The 15074-nt window shown below is 40.7% G+C and overlaps 1 protein-coding gene across 1 annotated transcript; it reads right to left on the bottom strand. All coding sequences in view use genetic code 11, as the record gives it.

Annotated features, from left to right (window-relative positions):
• Positions 1-154: 154 nt before the first annotated feature.
• On the bottom strand, positions 155-13114 carry EGR_02263 (hypothetical protein; the record flags this gene model as incomplete). The annotated part of the gene is made up of 10 exons (XM_024491512.1): positions 155-1184; positions 2302-4708; positions 6307-6573; positions 9307-9603; positions 9965-10253; positions 10385-10585; positions 12296-12480; positions 12556-12633; positions 12828-13036; positions 13080-13114. 10 exons carry the CDS (start codon positions 13112-13114, stop codon positions 155-157), a joined length of 4998 nt encoding a protein of 1665 aa, XP_024354018.1.
• Between the last annotated feature and the right edge of the window lie 1960 nt (positions 13115-15074).

The following is a 15074-nucleotide window of genomic DNA, read 5'->3' as shown; positions in this document are numbered from 1 at the left end:
ATAGCCCACAATACTGATGAATCGGCTGGTATATTATGTAGGTGTCTGTATTTTTCGCATAAGTGTATTCGTTTTCACAACACAGGATGTAAATGGAAAAATCAAACATCTTATAGTTGACAGGATACCCAACGGCAGCTGTGGTCGGAATTGATCAGAGCTCCATTGCTCGCATGAACCACCGCCGTAAAGGTGTGCGAAAACAGGCCTGCGTGACACCCACAAACTCCCACAGACCATCAGTGGCGCGTTGACACTGCACCAGCCCTGCCTCTCCCCACGTTGAGCAGTTCAACTCGGCTCCCATAGCGCTGATGCAGAGGCCCTGTTCAACCATGAAAGGACTGTAAAAACGTTCTCCAGCACAATCATTGAAGGTGGACACTCGCACGCGCTCAAATCGCACTCCCTTCTTGTTCGGTGAGACGAGGTGGGCTACCAAGCACTGCCGCCACGGCAACACTGCAGCCAGGGCACGTTGGACGATGTTCTTCGCTGCGCAGAGTTCACCCCAGCTGTTGTCGCTCCACACACTTTCCAGCACACACCCTTCTCCCATTGAGTTCATGGCCTGGAGGCATTGCCGCAGACACCGTACTGAGGTGATGAGGGGGAAAGTGTCGTTTTGCGTGTAGGCACCCAAACAAAGCCCACCATGCTGCTTGGTCAGGTTGAAGTAGGTAAACCAAGGAAAAGACTTCCCATTGTTTCTGGCGAAGCCACAAACACCGCTCAGCTTGCTTGTTGTGATCCATATCCACTTGAGTACATCATTGGTCACCATGGAGACGAGTACAGGCCAGCCGATTTGACCCTGATAACAGTCAGCGCCTTCAATATAGAATCCCAGCGTTGAGTTTGTGCACGTGAGTATACCCCCAAGACCGCTTCGAAGACAAAGGTTTTGTGAAAAGCACATCGTGTGTTGGGTAATATCGATGCCGTATTTATGGGAGCATACGGTGGGATCTTCTGTAGCAGCATTCTGAAGTTGAAATGAGTAGATGTATCCGTGCCGTGGAGCCAGAAGTTTACAGGTTGTCTTTGTATCGTTATTTGGACTTGTTAAGGCAATACCCTGAGGTATAAAGTGTTTGATGTTTTCTGATGAATTAAGCTGGAGTAAACTGAATCTATTCCTGACATCTTGACCAAATTCTCCTTGATCTACCCGGGCGACAATTCTGGAAGGAAGAGTAGCCCAAACTTACTTCAGTTCTTTTTGGAGTATATCAAACAATTAGTGTGGTTTAAAGACAAATATGCAGTAAGTTTTCTTAATGACATTGCAAATCATGGTGAGTGTTTCCACACACACAAAATAGAAAAATTGAACAAGTATTTCTTTCCTAACAGTCAGCAATTGAATTAATTAAGAATAATTTTTGAGCCTGACTCAGTGGAACTCAATGTATATCCAGGATTGCAGAAAAGAAGAAATCTGTGATTCTTAGAGGCGATTTCCAAAATTTGACAATTTGTTGCCTTGTTTAAAAAGTGCTGCTCCCTAAGAAACTAATCAAGAATCCTAAGTTGCTATTTTTGACTACAAATCAGTAACGTATTGTAAGCAAATTTTAAATTTATTGCATGTAATAGGTCATGAAATTCCAAATCACCAAACATTGTTTTATATTTAACCACACAGAATGAATAAAATATCTTTAACGAGCGAACATCCGGTTTACCTTTTGGTGATATATTGGCGGTGTGCGGAAGCCCGTGTTATTAGTGTGCTAACTCTCTAATCCACCTATTTACCTAACGGAAAAACGTTGCACCTTAAAACTGTCATCTACGTAACTTCTGAATTTAAAAATAGACGTCAGTTCTCTAAAAACTGAGTTCCAGTCATATGCTTTAGTGCATATATGGTAATAACTTGGTTTCGTAGATAAAAGGGGAATTTACAGAACAGAATTTTTAAAAGCGCAAACTTCTACATGAAGTAAGAAAAATGTTTGAATCATTTAAAAGCTTGATAAAAAGTTGTTTAAAGCAATTTTCAGTATCTCATTCATTCTGCTATCATTCCTCACATTTAGAAATTTAGCACATTGTAAAACCTAAGCCTCGTATTTCATTTTATACTACTAAATGTATAGCAATTTGATTTTTTACTTGACCGGGCACTAAACAATCAGAGTTTGCTCAACAGTCAAATAGAAGTAGTTCCAATAATGCATTTGTCTGAAATAAATCCACCCTTTGATAAAGTTACTAAACACTCGAACTCCGCTATAGGACGGGACTCAAAGGATTTTAGAATGACACGATTTGCTATAAGTTCAGAGAGCTTACTCGTAGTTGTCGATACCGGCTCCAAAGTGGACTAGCATGGTGGAGAACTGAAGGTAGCGGCCACAGGAGGCGGGGATGAGTACCCAGCGCAAGGGGCTATCGTCTGCCAAAAGGATGCCGTAGCAGAGGAAGAAAGAACCGCTAGAAACGCGGGCTATCCACAGCGGAGGGAAGGCGATTTCGCCCTCAACTTCTCGCCTACGAACTATTATGGATGGCATGTCTGCCTTCTTCAGTGTAAGTCCATCTGCTGCGTCGGTCGATTCAGTGGAATTGTGGGTGCTGAGCGCGAAGCCGAGTTCCGACTTGTTTAAACTCCCTGCTTCCGATCCATTAATTTTACACAACAAAATGCAAGGGACTGAAGTAGATTCTGCTAAATTTGATTCGGTGGTGTAAGGTATTTTAACAGGCTCTTCAAGAAGTTTGGCTGGAGGTTCCGTTAAGACGTCAGTATAGTTTTTTCCTGAATCGTCTTCTTCAAGCGTATGCGAACTATCACTGTTACCTGTGTTGCTCAATTCGACTCTGCCTCCAATTGCCGACTTGTGTATTTCTTGTTCAATTTTTAAAAGATCATTGACAGATTCCAGTAAAGTCACCAGTGCTACCTCTTCCTTCTCTTCTGTAGAATTTTCATTTATTGCTTCATTTAAAAGAGTGCTTTGCTCTTTTGTGACACTATGTGAATTCAAATCCAGTTCTGCATCACCAGCAATAGGCTGACTACTTCCGGTATCAATAGGGACTTCGGTTGTATTCACGATGGACTCCTCGATCATTGAAGCATCAATGACTGCTTGATCTGAATTTTCCTTAATCTTACTAGTTTCATCTTCTTCAGTACTGTTATAGTCAGAACTACGAAAGCCCTCATTAGTCAAAGTCTCCTCCGATGGTCGGGTAGTTTTCCAGACATCTGCACGTCCTTTTATATCTGTCATTTCTTCTTCCTTTGCAAGAGCAGTTATTGTTGCCTCCAAAACGTCGATGCCAAAAAAATCGTCCTCAGGCTTTTCTCGATTAGATTTCGGCTCATTCTCTGTGCAATTCGAGATTGTTTCAGTATACTCTGCATCCTTCACAGTTGTAGAATGGTTATCAAGCGAATGATCTGCCTTAATGAAAGTGTCTACTGCAATTGCTCTCTCATTTCTAGAGCTCTTACCAAGTTCTTCCGTGCTATTTCTTTCGACTTCTATTACTTCTCTGAAACCACCAAAATCTGTTTTGTTAGAATTTACTGCAGTTTCCCCCAGTACATCAAGGGTACGATTTGTAGTAATTTTGTCTAAATTAGTAGGTTTCATAAGTGCCGTCGAATGGTTCATTGGTGTCTGAATAATTGACTCTCTCTCGTAATCCGAAGCTACTTTACAAACAACTGCACTTTCATCAAATCCATCAGAGCAGTCCGTCAATCCATTGCAGATGGCTCCAATAGCCAAACACCTTTTGTCGCTGGGACAAAAAAATGGATAATCGAGGGAACAGGGAGCAAAAGTACCTCCCCAAACAAAAGTTAAATTAGCAAAACTGTCAGAGTGGTTTTTCCTCCATTCACAAGCAGATATTGACTCATCTGAAAGTCCAATACAATCTTGAAGTCCATTACACACGTCACCCAGGGGCAAGCACTTGGCATCCTCTCGACAGTAGAGTGTTTCATTCGGGCACGAAACATTCCGCTCCGAAGGGTCAGTACACTGACGTTCATCATCATCATCATCCTGACAGTCAGCAAAACCATCACGGATCTCTGCTAAAGGGATGCACATTGAAGCGTTTTCTTGGCATGGGAAACGAGTCCCAAGCTTAGACCACCAGACTTGTGAACTTGTAATATTTACCACATTACAAACACTTGTTTCCTCATCCTCCCCATTTGGACATTGGTTATAACCATCGCAGAATTCAGTTAACTGGATGCATATCGTTTCAGAGAAGTTAGGTGCATGAAAGTGCGGTTTGCAGGACCAGAACATTTTGGAATTTTCGGTTATACCGCTGCAAATGGGCAATATCTGTTGTTCTGATGCATCAACAAATTCATAGGTGATATTTGCGAATATGCTTCCTTTAAATTTGGATACAGCCACAATTTGAATGCTTAATTGAAGTGAAAGTATTCTTAGCTCCCGATTTTTCACTGACCCGCAATAAATGGCAGAATTGTTGCTATTGTCGGTGAGGATGACATAGGCATCGCTCAAGCAGTCTTGACCATTGCCAGGGAAGAAAACTTCATGCAAAATAACTCGGAATAGAACTGGGCGGTCAATGTTAGGTTTTAATGTCCATTTTCTATGTCCATCAGACTCGGCCTCACCGTGAGTTGAGTTGTATTCAATTCTTTCGATGACCGAATTAGACAGCAAACGGTGACGAGGAAGTACTGCCGGAGCAGCTGTTGTAGTATGAAGGAGAGCAATCAAGGTAAAAATGAGAAGATGCATCAGTGAATATTGGGACTTGCGTGCGTTCTTGCAAAACGGATTCCCTCGCAGCGAGACCTATCATATTTTATATACAGACTAACCAATCAAAAATAAGGTAGTGACGCCCGTTTGAATCTATGCTGCGTGGTCAATATTAATTGACCAAATCATCACAAATAGACTATTTCCGAAGTGATTAACTGGGTGTTATGATATTTTGTGATCAAAGTCCAAGTATGAAATAGTAGTGCACTAATTGCTAAATCTGAATTAACATGCTTCGATGGAAGGCGATTCAGAAGGCCATAATCCAACCAGATCTAAAGATTTCATCCCCTGAAAGTAAGTAATATTGGTTGTAAATAGGCTTTTTGACATCCATTGGTGCTTATAGGTCAGACTTACGGTCTAGAATCGGGTTCAAATACTTTCAGACTACTAGTAGGAAATATGACTACTCAAGCAGCAAATCGACCCCAGTTAGTCAAACCCTCTGATCCCACTATTCATTGACGGGAAATCAAGCTGACTGTAATCTACTGACGAAGGAATAGACAATTTGCACAAATTAGCAAACTTCAAGTTAGTTTTTATTTTTAACTCCCATACTTGGACATGCATAAATCAAGAGTGGAGACTACAAGCTCAGACGTGTTAAATACCTGAAATTGGATACGCAGTTAAAGCAAATGCGAATTTAGCCAATGGACAGGATACTCATCTCTGAATCAAGCAATTATAACATTTCGATCTGGCCTATTCCGCAGTTTAAGTGCCTTTTAATGGTACCTCATAGTAATGTCAAGAAATTTTCCTTATAAAAACGCCGGTACCTGTTTGTTATGCATCGATTCAAATTTACCGATTGATCTGCAATTCTCAAACAATGCTGGAGAAAAATGAATACTTTACAAATCCACCTTTTTTAATGTGTAGCGCTTTTGGGCCATCAACTCTCAGTGGTAGGACGGTACGACTCATCAGACAGTACGATAAATATTGCCATAGATTTCCTTTGCAAACAACTTACCTGCAGAAAACGACCACTACCTGAAGACAAGAAAATTGAATGGAGGCTTTCGATTGAATAAATACCTAGTTTTAATTTGAGTAAGAACGGCCTTTGCCTTCGTTCAGTGAGATTGGTGAACATGGGCTAAACACTGCTTAATAACCTCTTACTAGCGGCGCCCGACAGGATGGTGGTAGTTGGAATGTAAATTAATCACTAAGGCGGAATCCATGGTGAGTGAACTATTCACAAGCGCTGAAATGCAATAGACGACACAGGCGGGATGAAGTACACTCGAAACTATGTAATGAGTTACTAAACGTGTGATTTAAAAGCATCACCATGAAAGAAAATCCCAAAGGTCATCGCAAAAACCATACTAAGCTAATCAAGAAATTCCGTTAAAAACAGGGATAGTCTAATTGAACGCCCAAAGTAAAAGTAGAGGAATTTGAAGGCAGTAACTTACACTCACTCATGAGCTATGCATTCATACCCCAGCAGAAATGGATGCACAAGTGCATAAATGCAGTTCAAACCAACTACTTCCGATACCTTTCAACCACAACACTTCAAAAATTTCCCAGGATATTTCGGAGTTCTTTTGGGAAGTCCGGCTCGCAAATCCCCTCCTCCAACCGGCAATATTATGAAGACGTAAGCCTTGTGTTTTCATAGGCAAAGAATCCAACTGATTCATCTCATAGCAAGAAACGACAACAGAAGGCGGGAGGAAAACGTAAACGAGAGAAGGGTGAGAATTCATCACCCACGTTTGTTCCGTCCACGGCCTCGACCACCGCGTCCGATGAAAAATTGAGGCTAAAATACATAGTAATATTACAAAAGCCCTTTATCGCAGTCTGAGTCTTGGATAGGAAAAAAAGGAATTATTTCAAACTTACCAAATCTCATACATATGATAAATTATTTCATATAAGTCATTTCTAAGAAATACCCATGTAATAAAACATTACGATGGCATTTATTAAACGGTACGAAAGCCTCAAAAGATGCTTTACGTAGGACATAGATATTACCCAAAACGATGTCTGGAATCGAAGTCAAGGTTAAAAAACCAGCAGGCTTCCAAAATTTTTCACCTCAAGGAAGTGAGGGAAATCATTTTCAGTGCTACAAATAGTTCTATGGCCAGTAATCATTCAATTCTTCTGCCAAAGGTAACAACTTTTGAGCACGAATTACATGAAACTAAGCTATCTCAAGCCTGAAAAGCCATGTTTGCTTGGCATATGTCAGATTCAAACATGAACCTATAAAAAGCAACGTTTAAGTACTTAATGATCCTTCAATGACATGACCAACAAGTCTCATTGTTATTTGCAAGCGTTCCCCCTCAATATGGTTTCCTTTGAATACCGAAAATGATCGAAAGAATCCCCACTATAGCCATTCATTTGTTTGATTTGAGAATGTATAAATGAAGTCGAATTAGCTTATTTCACGACCTTAATGATGTAAAGTTAGACGCGGAATACAAATTTGACGAAAGGAAGATGAGTTGTACGTCTAGCGGGAATGATGGACGTGTACCTAGGGCAACTGGACGCAAGTCGAAAGGCCGACGGATGGGAACAAAATTTTGGGCCTCTGCTAAGCGAACACGTGTCAATTGCTCATAAGAAATGCAGGTAATTAAACACTAGAACATCCTAATTTTGGTGAAACTCGAGCAATGCCAGCAACTTACACGGATATACAGAGCATATTTAAGCGTGCGGAAGGAAGAAGCTTGTTTGTCGACCAAAACAGTATGTAAACAAGCATTAATAATGAATTTTGTGGCATTTATAAGAAGTGAAAAATTGCCAGAGGTTGAACAAACATAGGACAAAAAGGTTTTGGTCTAAGGGTATTAGATCTCAAAGACGTCTACCGTGATATTGTGGTTTGGATCCAGACACACAAGTCTAGCAAAAGCAACTGGTCTGGAAGGATAAACATAGGAAAACATGTTGCGGAAGCAGAATTAATGGCATAACTACAACGTGGAAAGGCAGTTTGCCCAAATCTTTAAAAAGGGAACTAGCACTCGGAACAGGAAATGAAAATTTCATTTGGAGGCCGTTGGAAAGAACGTTATCATGTCATCATGGAAGCATGACTGAGTTCATTAAGCCCAAAAGCTAGGTGTATTTATTTCTAAAGCGAATACAGTACCAATTCGCTCGAATGCCCCCTCTGTGCAAATTCTCGGATCATTGTAAGCTGTCCAAGCTGAGTAAGCCTATTTAAAGAAAAAGCTAATCATTATTAAACTGATTATAAACAAATCCAGGAAACCAAGCACAAATTTTGCAATGAAGTTATTAACCAATCATTAAGAAATGCCCGTCCATTTAAGAACCCTACGGAGGCTACTTTGGGAAATTTAATTAAACTTAACCATATGGTCTGCACATAAGCCAATAAATTACATGCCCCATTTACTTCAGTGCTATCTATCAAAGATCCCGATTACCAACGCATTGTAAAATAAATTTTCCCAAATAAAGATTCGTTAGTCTCTAACGCCAAAAATCAGTCCGGTGCACCATACAGCTTTCTTAAGGGTTGAGAAGCAGTGGTAAAGCAGTCCCTGACAATACAACGTAGATTTTTGAGAACACGACAAAATAACCCATTCTTGGCGTCCTGGAAAATTCCCGAGTGCACCATGGTGCAGGGAAGCCTTGTCTACAGTTGATATTTTCCAAAAAGCGAATTTGACCTTATGTAAAAGGAACGAAATCTAACTTGTCTAGAACACTTTTTTGAGATGCTACGGATTTATTTTTAACCATACGATATACTGTTTTGCAAAAAATTGTAGTACTAGAGTCATTCCCCCAATATCACTGCAAAAGGCCTATCTCCTCACGGGAGTATGAAATGTCATTACATCGAATAAACTTCAGCAAGGGACGGATAGTGCGATGATGTTAATAATGGAATGGAAACGTGTTTACGTCAGAAAAGACTTGGTACAATTCACATTCTAAATTAAAAACTTTTTGTAGCTAAACCAGTGTTCGAATCATAACTTATCCAAGAAATTTAATATCTCGATTTAATATAGTACAGTGGCGATTATTTGTCGACATAAAGTTAGACGTGTATACAGAATCACGTCTGATAAGATTACGCTTTAACATTAAGCAATAGATAATCATAGTTACTTATGGTTCATATCAAGCAACTTAAACAAGAGTGCGATGAAATGCGCTAAAAGTTAGCATTTTATATCACATAAGGAAGTTATCCAATAAGCATCATGGGAGAAATACCTTCTAGTTCCAATTGATGCACTGAGGTAAGTATTGTTACTACGAAAAAATCCCGCGGTTACATATCCATCATTATAGATATAAAAAAGCGGCAAGCTTTAAGAAAAATAATGTGTCTGAGTCTCGACGCTTTAGAATAATTTGTAATAGCTACAATGAAACATAAGCAAGAAGATAATGGGGTAAAAATGAGCACCCACAAAGTATGTATTCAAGTAGGGTATATCGTTATCATGGAATAGCAAATGCGCATAACTCACTTGGAAACTTATATTATTTTGAACGAGATTTTGGATGTCCTGTGCCCCAAAGGATATACCTGATGGGGGTCTCGCACCAAACGACTCAGAACTGACACCGCCACCAGCACCACCTCTGCCGCCTCCAGCACCACCTCTCCCACCCCTAGCACCACCGCTACCATCGCCACTAGAGTAGCCACCGCGTCCACCGCCGCCACGACCGCGACCTGTGATTGAATGATTTGGCAAACGGAGAGTAATACACCCCAAATATAGGGTTTCTTCCAAATTCATCATACCTCTCTCGATCACCAGTAGTAGCGCTTTCAATAAGCCTTTAAGATGAGCATTTCCAGGTTTAATCCAATTATATTCATGATTGTTTACTTAATCATATATGCTTTCGGTCTGCACTATGCACGCAATGGTCTGAAAGAATTCATGTACACATTTTTTCAAAAGGAGCATATACGTGAAGATTTATGCTACTAAAAATTAGGCGAAACTATCATTAAGTCCCTGGTTCAGTCGTGCATAAATTTTCCCAACCGCTTGATTTCGGGAGACAGTTTAATAAAAATTTAGCCAAATAAGCGCACGGACACCAAGTTTGGTTCAGATAAGAGATAAATCAGATGAGCGTGGAAGTGAAAACTTTTTTGGGAGAGAAGAGAAGACACTGACCTCCACCTCTACCACCACCGGCCCGTCTCTTTTGGAATGCAGGCATTTCAGGTGGGGGCGCCTCAACCTCCCAGGTGCGGCCACCCCGGTCGGGCACCTGACCAGCCATGAGGATACGATTGAGGGGACAAGAGGTGAACTCGCGTGCCGTCGAACCTGAGGTCTTCTCCAGGCGCAACAATTGGATGTTGCGTGCGGCCAGGAGGTGGGGCACCACGTCTCCCCAAGGACTCGCTTGCATCGACGCGCGCAAAGGACTATAGGCCGCCTCCATCTCCTCCAGCTTCGACTAAAACCCCACACACGCACACAAAACTACTTGGAAAGTGAAGCAGAGAAGATGTGTCGCTTTTGAAGATGTCTCATCAATCAACTAGAGGTAATGCTGGTGTTGAATGGATTCAAAATCAAGTTGCGCACCTTCGCCCGATCAGACCACTTGAAGCTCTGCACAGTGCAGTCGGCGCGTTTAATAAGAGTCTCACGTCGACTGGTGTACTCGGCGTCAAGGATTTGCCCAATGCGACACACGTTTGACCACTGCTTCTCTGATAGCCCCTTAGGTGGCAGTATGGGTTTACCCAAATAGTTGGGTGGAGCGCTTGAAATAGCCTTTGTGACCTAAACGACAAAACGTTCAAACCGGTGAAAGGTGGAACGGCTGTCTATTCAGAGACAGTGCCATTCATTTCTCGGGTTAGGTATATGTTATTTTCAAGGCAAAAATTAGTAATCGTTTAAATCTCATAGTTTGCACAAACGACAAAAATTTGGACACAATCTGCAAGTGACTGGACCAAAATAGGATGTGCTGGTGCCACGAAGCAACAAGATCTGCCAATACTTAAAAACCGTGGTCTACTTGATGACACGGGTTTCGCAACGACACTTCAAAGAATTTGAAGGATTAAAATGAAGCAAAAATACCCTTAAGAGGATATGAATGAAGAGGCTACACGGAGGGCAGCACTTTTTTCAAATATGGGGATTTAGAGCTTAAAACAGGAGCACTGCCAATAGAAGTAAAGCGCAGTTCAAAACCGTATAGAGCACTTTAGACTTAATTTCTAAAGACATCCCGCCGATGAATTTGGAAAAGCCAAACAGTTAGTTTGCAGCTCCATGCTATTTTTTATACACTGTGCTTACAACGAGCGTTGTCACATGCAAAGATAAACTGGTACCGGAATGTGGTGTCATCTTATCGTTAGAATTACCAATTGTACATACGATAACCCTTGCAGACATGATCTGTAGCTTGCAATTTATGGAGTACGGGTAAGGCTTCCTTATTTTGTTCAGACACAAATAAACACGTCAACAAAGCAATTAACTAACAAATATTAGTTTAACAGACATCATGACCTAACGATATTTCCTCTTGTAAGTCCTATGCTCCGGTTATTACCTGGTCATGCATCATATAGCACACCACTATTACGTCTGCAAAGGAGACGGGCAACGTTAATCCGAGTAAAAAGCAGTTTCATAGTAGGAATTGAAGGTAGTATACTTGCACACAAATTGTGATGATAACAAATTCAAACATGATATGCCAAATATGCATATAAGAGGCCTTACAAACAATTCGCGCACGGCAGAAATACTAGGGCATATGCGTCCTCCATCTTTTGCATTAAATACTAGTCCTCCAGCTTACGACGAACACAAAAAACCGCCTTAGAAACTAGACTAAGTGGTACTCAAGTAAATTAAGTACATTGAAAAAAGTACGATTTGAAACTACATGTTAAATTCATCAACGATTGAAAAAAGGATAGAGTGGCAAAAAAAGTGGAAAGCCGTGATCTCGAATTAGTGGCTTACAGGCTACCAACGATTTATTATTAAAAAAGGCTGAATGATCAAGGCGTTGATTGATCTGACCCACCTATATTCGATTGAAGAATGTCAGAAGTACCCCTATTCATTTTAAGCATTTGAACAACAAAGTGCAGAAATCATTTGCAATAAAAAACGGATTGTTTCCACCAATCTAGAGTTCAATATAACCGAACAGCAATCACTAGTACCCAGTTACCTGAATACGTACACAAAAAAGATCGCTCCTATCCATCTACGTTTTGTAAAACGACGAAGAAAGTGAAGTCTCGTCAGTAAAACGGCAGACGCTTTTGCTCTGTCCCTACATTTTATGTGCATTAATTACTTCTACATAATGAAATTCTTAAAAGAAAGGCTAGAGCAAACGTGCTACAATGAAGACGAAAAATCCAGACTCACAAACTACACTGCCTTGTTAAAAGGGTCAGTTAATGAAGCAAAATTGTACAGAGGCGATAGTGCATGTAAAAAATTGACAGAACTCACAGACTTGTGAAGCAAAGATAAAAGTTTACTGGCGTCAATGTCAGGTGGTGGTCTGGGTAAGTTGAGAGCCAGACAAGCCCTTTTTAGATAATCCGTCAAGTCGGCTGTAATCTGTGATCTATTGGATTTCTGTTTGCCTTTTTGACCGCCTTTACGCGCAATTATAAGCTCTGCGCAAAGAAATCCTGAAAGGGTGAAAATGACGACACCAAGACTGATTAAAACCAATTTTAAACGGTTTGAAACGTGCATATACTTACTCAATGTCACAACGCGATCATTCAGCGAACCAAACCGCTCACTGATGGGTCTCTCAATAACACGCATATAGGGAAATCCTTTAAAAAATTACGAATATAATGAGAACAACAGATGTTAAAATAATAGCAAACAGGAAAACAGAAGCCTGCAAATGCACCCAAGAACATCGAGTATTGTTAAAAACACCCCAAACCTAACATACACGCTAAGGTTTAGAGGCCCTACATTATTCATCACAGCCCCAGGTCAAAGTGAATTCCCAACCACTTACCATATTCACGTAAGAAATCAGAAAGTTCCATACAAAAGGTCTCCACATATGAAGAGTTTGCGTCACCTGTTTTGTTACATTGAGAATCAGGACTAACTGCTTCAACAGAACAGCTTGTCCCATAGATTTGACACAAATCCCTAGTAATCGCAGATGCAGGGAGTGAAAAAGTGGCAATATCTGCACACTCATTGCCTTGGTACTTAAGTCTAGACAATAATAAAAGGGAGAACTTGCCCCACTTTCGTGAACAAGCCTTCTAGGTCCTGCGGCTTAGATCCGCCCATGCCTAGAGCTATCTGCAGTCACCCCAACAACAAAATTTGCTATCAGTTAAAAAATGACCTTCGCTTCGAGTAAAGGGAAATTTGCTGAAACATCACCCAATCAATGCTCGGAATCATACAGCTCAAATATTGCTATCTATCTCAATTGCTCTATAAGATAAAGTTAGCTATGTGAAGTAGAATTTATACTTCCACGCCTAAAAAAGCCCATATATTGTATTAACGTAACTCCAATAAAGAAGTATTTGGTCTGTTTCAACTATATGTTAAAGTAGATCTGCTATATTCTATTTAAAACACTAGGAAAGATGTTTGGATTTCATGGGTTTCCAAAATCTTTTAAGAATAACATCTAGTCAATCCAACCATTTAATCTACCATACTGTACATAGTGTCATGGAATATCTCCACCTCTATATGGTAAAAAAACGTCCAGGTGTTCGCAGTTCTCAGTTTTAGAGTAAAATGGGCATTTCTAAGTCCTTCTGGATAATTTTTTCCATTTATTTTGTCAAATAAGAGCATATATATAGCGTCCTGAGACTTCCCTGTAGACGGAAGGAAACATAATACTTGGGCAGAATATACATATTTGGCAAATGAGAAGGCATTTGGGCTACTGGCGTAGCCCGAGGACCAGTCCACCTGGTGTGGTACAAAAAGTCAAGTCAAAAGTGGCTGCTCTATAGTACTGAGGGATGAACTACCATCGTATTACACTTAATTAAGGGGCAAGCGTTACACAGTAGGTCACATACGCCAGTTATTCCGATTTTTTGAGTGTGAAAAGTCTTTTAGTCCAAACGTCGCTGATGGGTCTCGGCAATTCCACAACATCTGGCATTCCGTCCTGCTTTTGATAGTATTGCGAAAGGAAAATGCAGCGACTCTATACTGCCCAAGACAGGATGAGGCCCTGCAACGAAGGCCCCGTTTATGCCAATCGCTAATAGCATGAAACCAGGCATAAAAGTCGTTTCATTCAACATGGCGCCAACATGTCCCATTTGTTCTTCCTCATCGCTTTATTTTCATATCACTTTCACCCAGCCATCCATCTGGAGTCCATTCAACTGACAGCAATAAAAATATAGTAACACTTGTTTATGTAATTAATGCCTTCATATGGGTACCGAAGGCAACTCCAGCATGGGTTTTCCAAACGGTTTAAGTCTGATACAGCTTCATTTGCTATCAGCCTTCATGCAGAAGATGTGATTAGAGTAAGTGGCAATATTAGACACCATTTTTAACTTTTCCACTTATATTCCTCACGGATCCATACATCCGTGGTAGAGGTCCTTCTTTTTTCCAATTAAATTTTATATTCAGCCCTAAAACCAAGGCATTTGTACTTGTGGATTGGGTTCTTTTGCCGCTGGCACGAATGTAGAGCCCCGAATCTTCCCCGAAGCCGTAACAATACAAGGTACTGCAGAAAACCATATAGGATAAATGTACAGAAGAATTCGGCGACTACCGGCATGGACCGGTGGCCATGCCTAAGTGGAGCACAAACTTTGGAGGCTGAACTGCCCTCGTAGCTCAACACACAGTTTAGCAAATTGTCAAATCACTGTCTAATAAGCAGTTAGTGAAGACTTATCGACCTACAAACAAATACTTTTGAATTAAACTTATCATTATACCCTAAATATCCATACTATTTCTATTATGATTTAAAAGTCAAAGAATGACCTAATGTAAGTAGCCTGAAGAGTTCTCCTTTGCCGTACCACTAGATCTGATTTTAAAGTGCTTTATTCAACTACTTTGAAGTATCCTTCCTGAAAATCATCGAACCACTGCCTTCAATTCTTTACTACTGCAATACCGCGTCCTTGGCAAGCTCACTGAAAAGGTAAAATCAATACATTTTAAAAGCCTCCCTCTGCTTCATACACCGCCATCTAAATTGTCACGGCACGGCGAGGTTGGCATTTCCTAAGGATCATCAAAG

The sequence above is a fragment of the Echinococcus granulosus genome (assembly GCF_000524195.1).
Source record: "Echinococcus granulosus chromosome Unknown EG_S00010, whole genome shotgun sequence".
In the NCBI taxonomy this organism is placed as follows: Eukaryota; Metazoa; Platyhelminthes; class Cestoda; order Cyclophyllidea; family Taeniidae; genus Echinococcus; species Echinococcus granulosus.
Note: the sequence above shows the minus strand (reverse complement) of the source record. Positions and strands in the feature narration are given on the sequence as shown.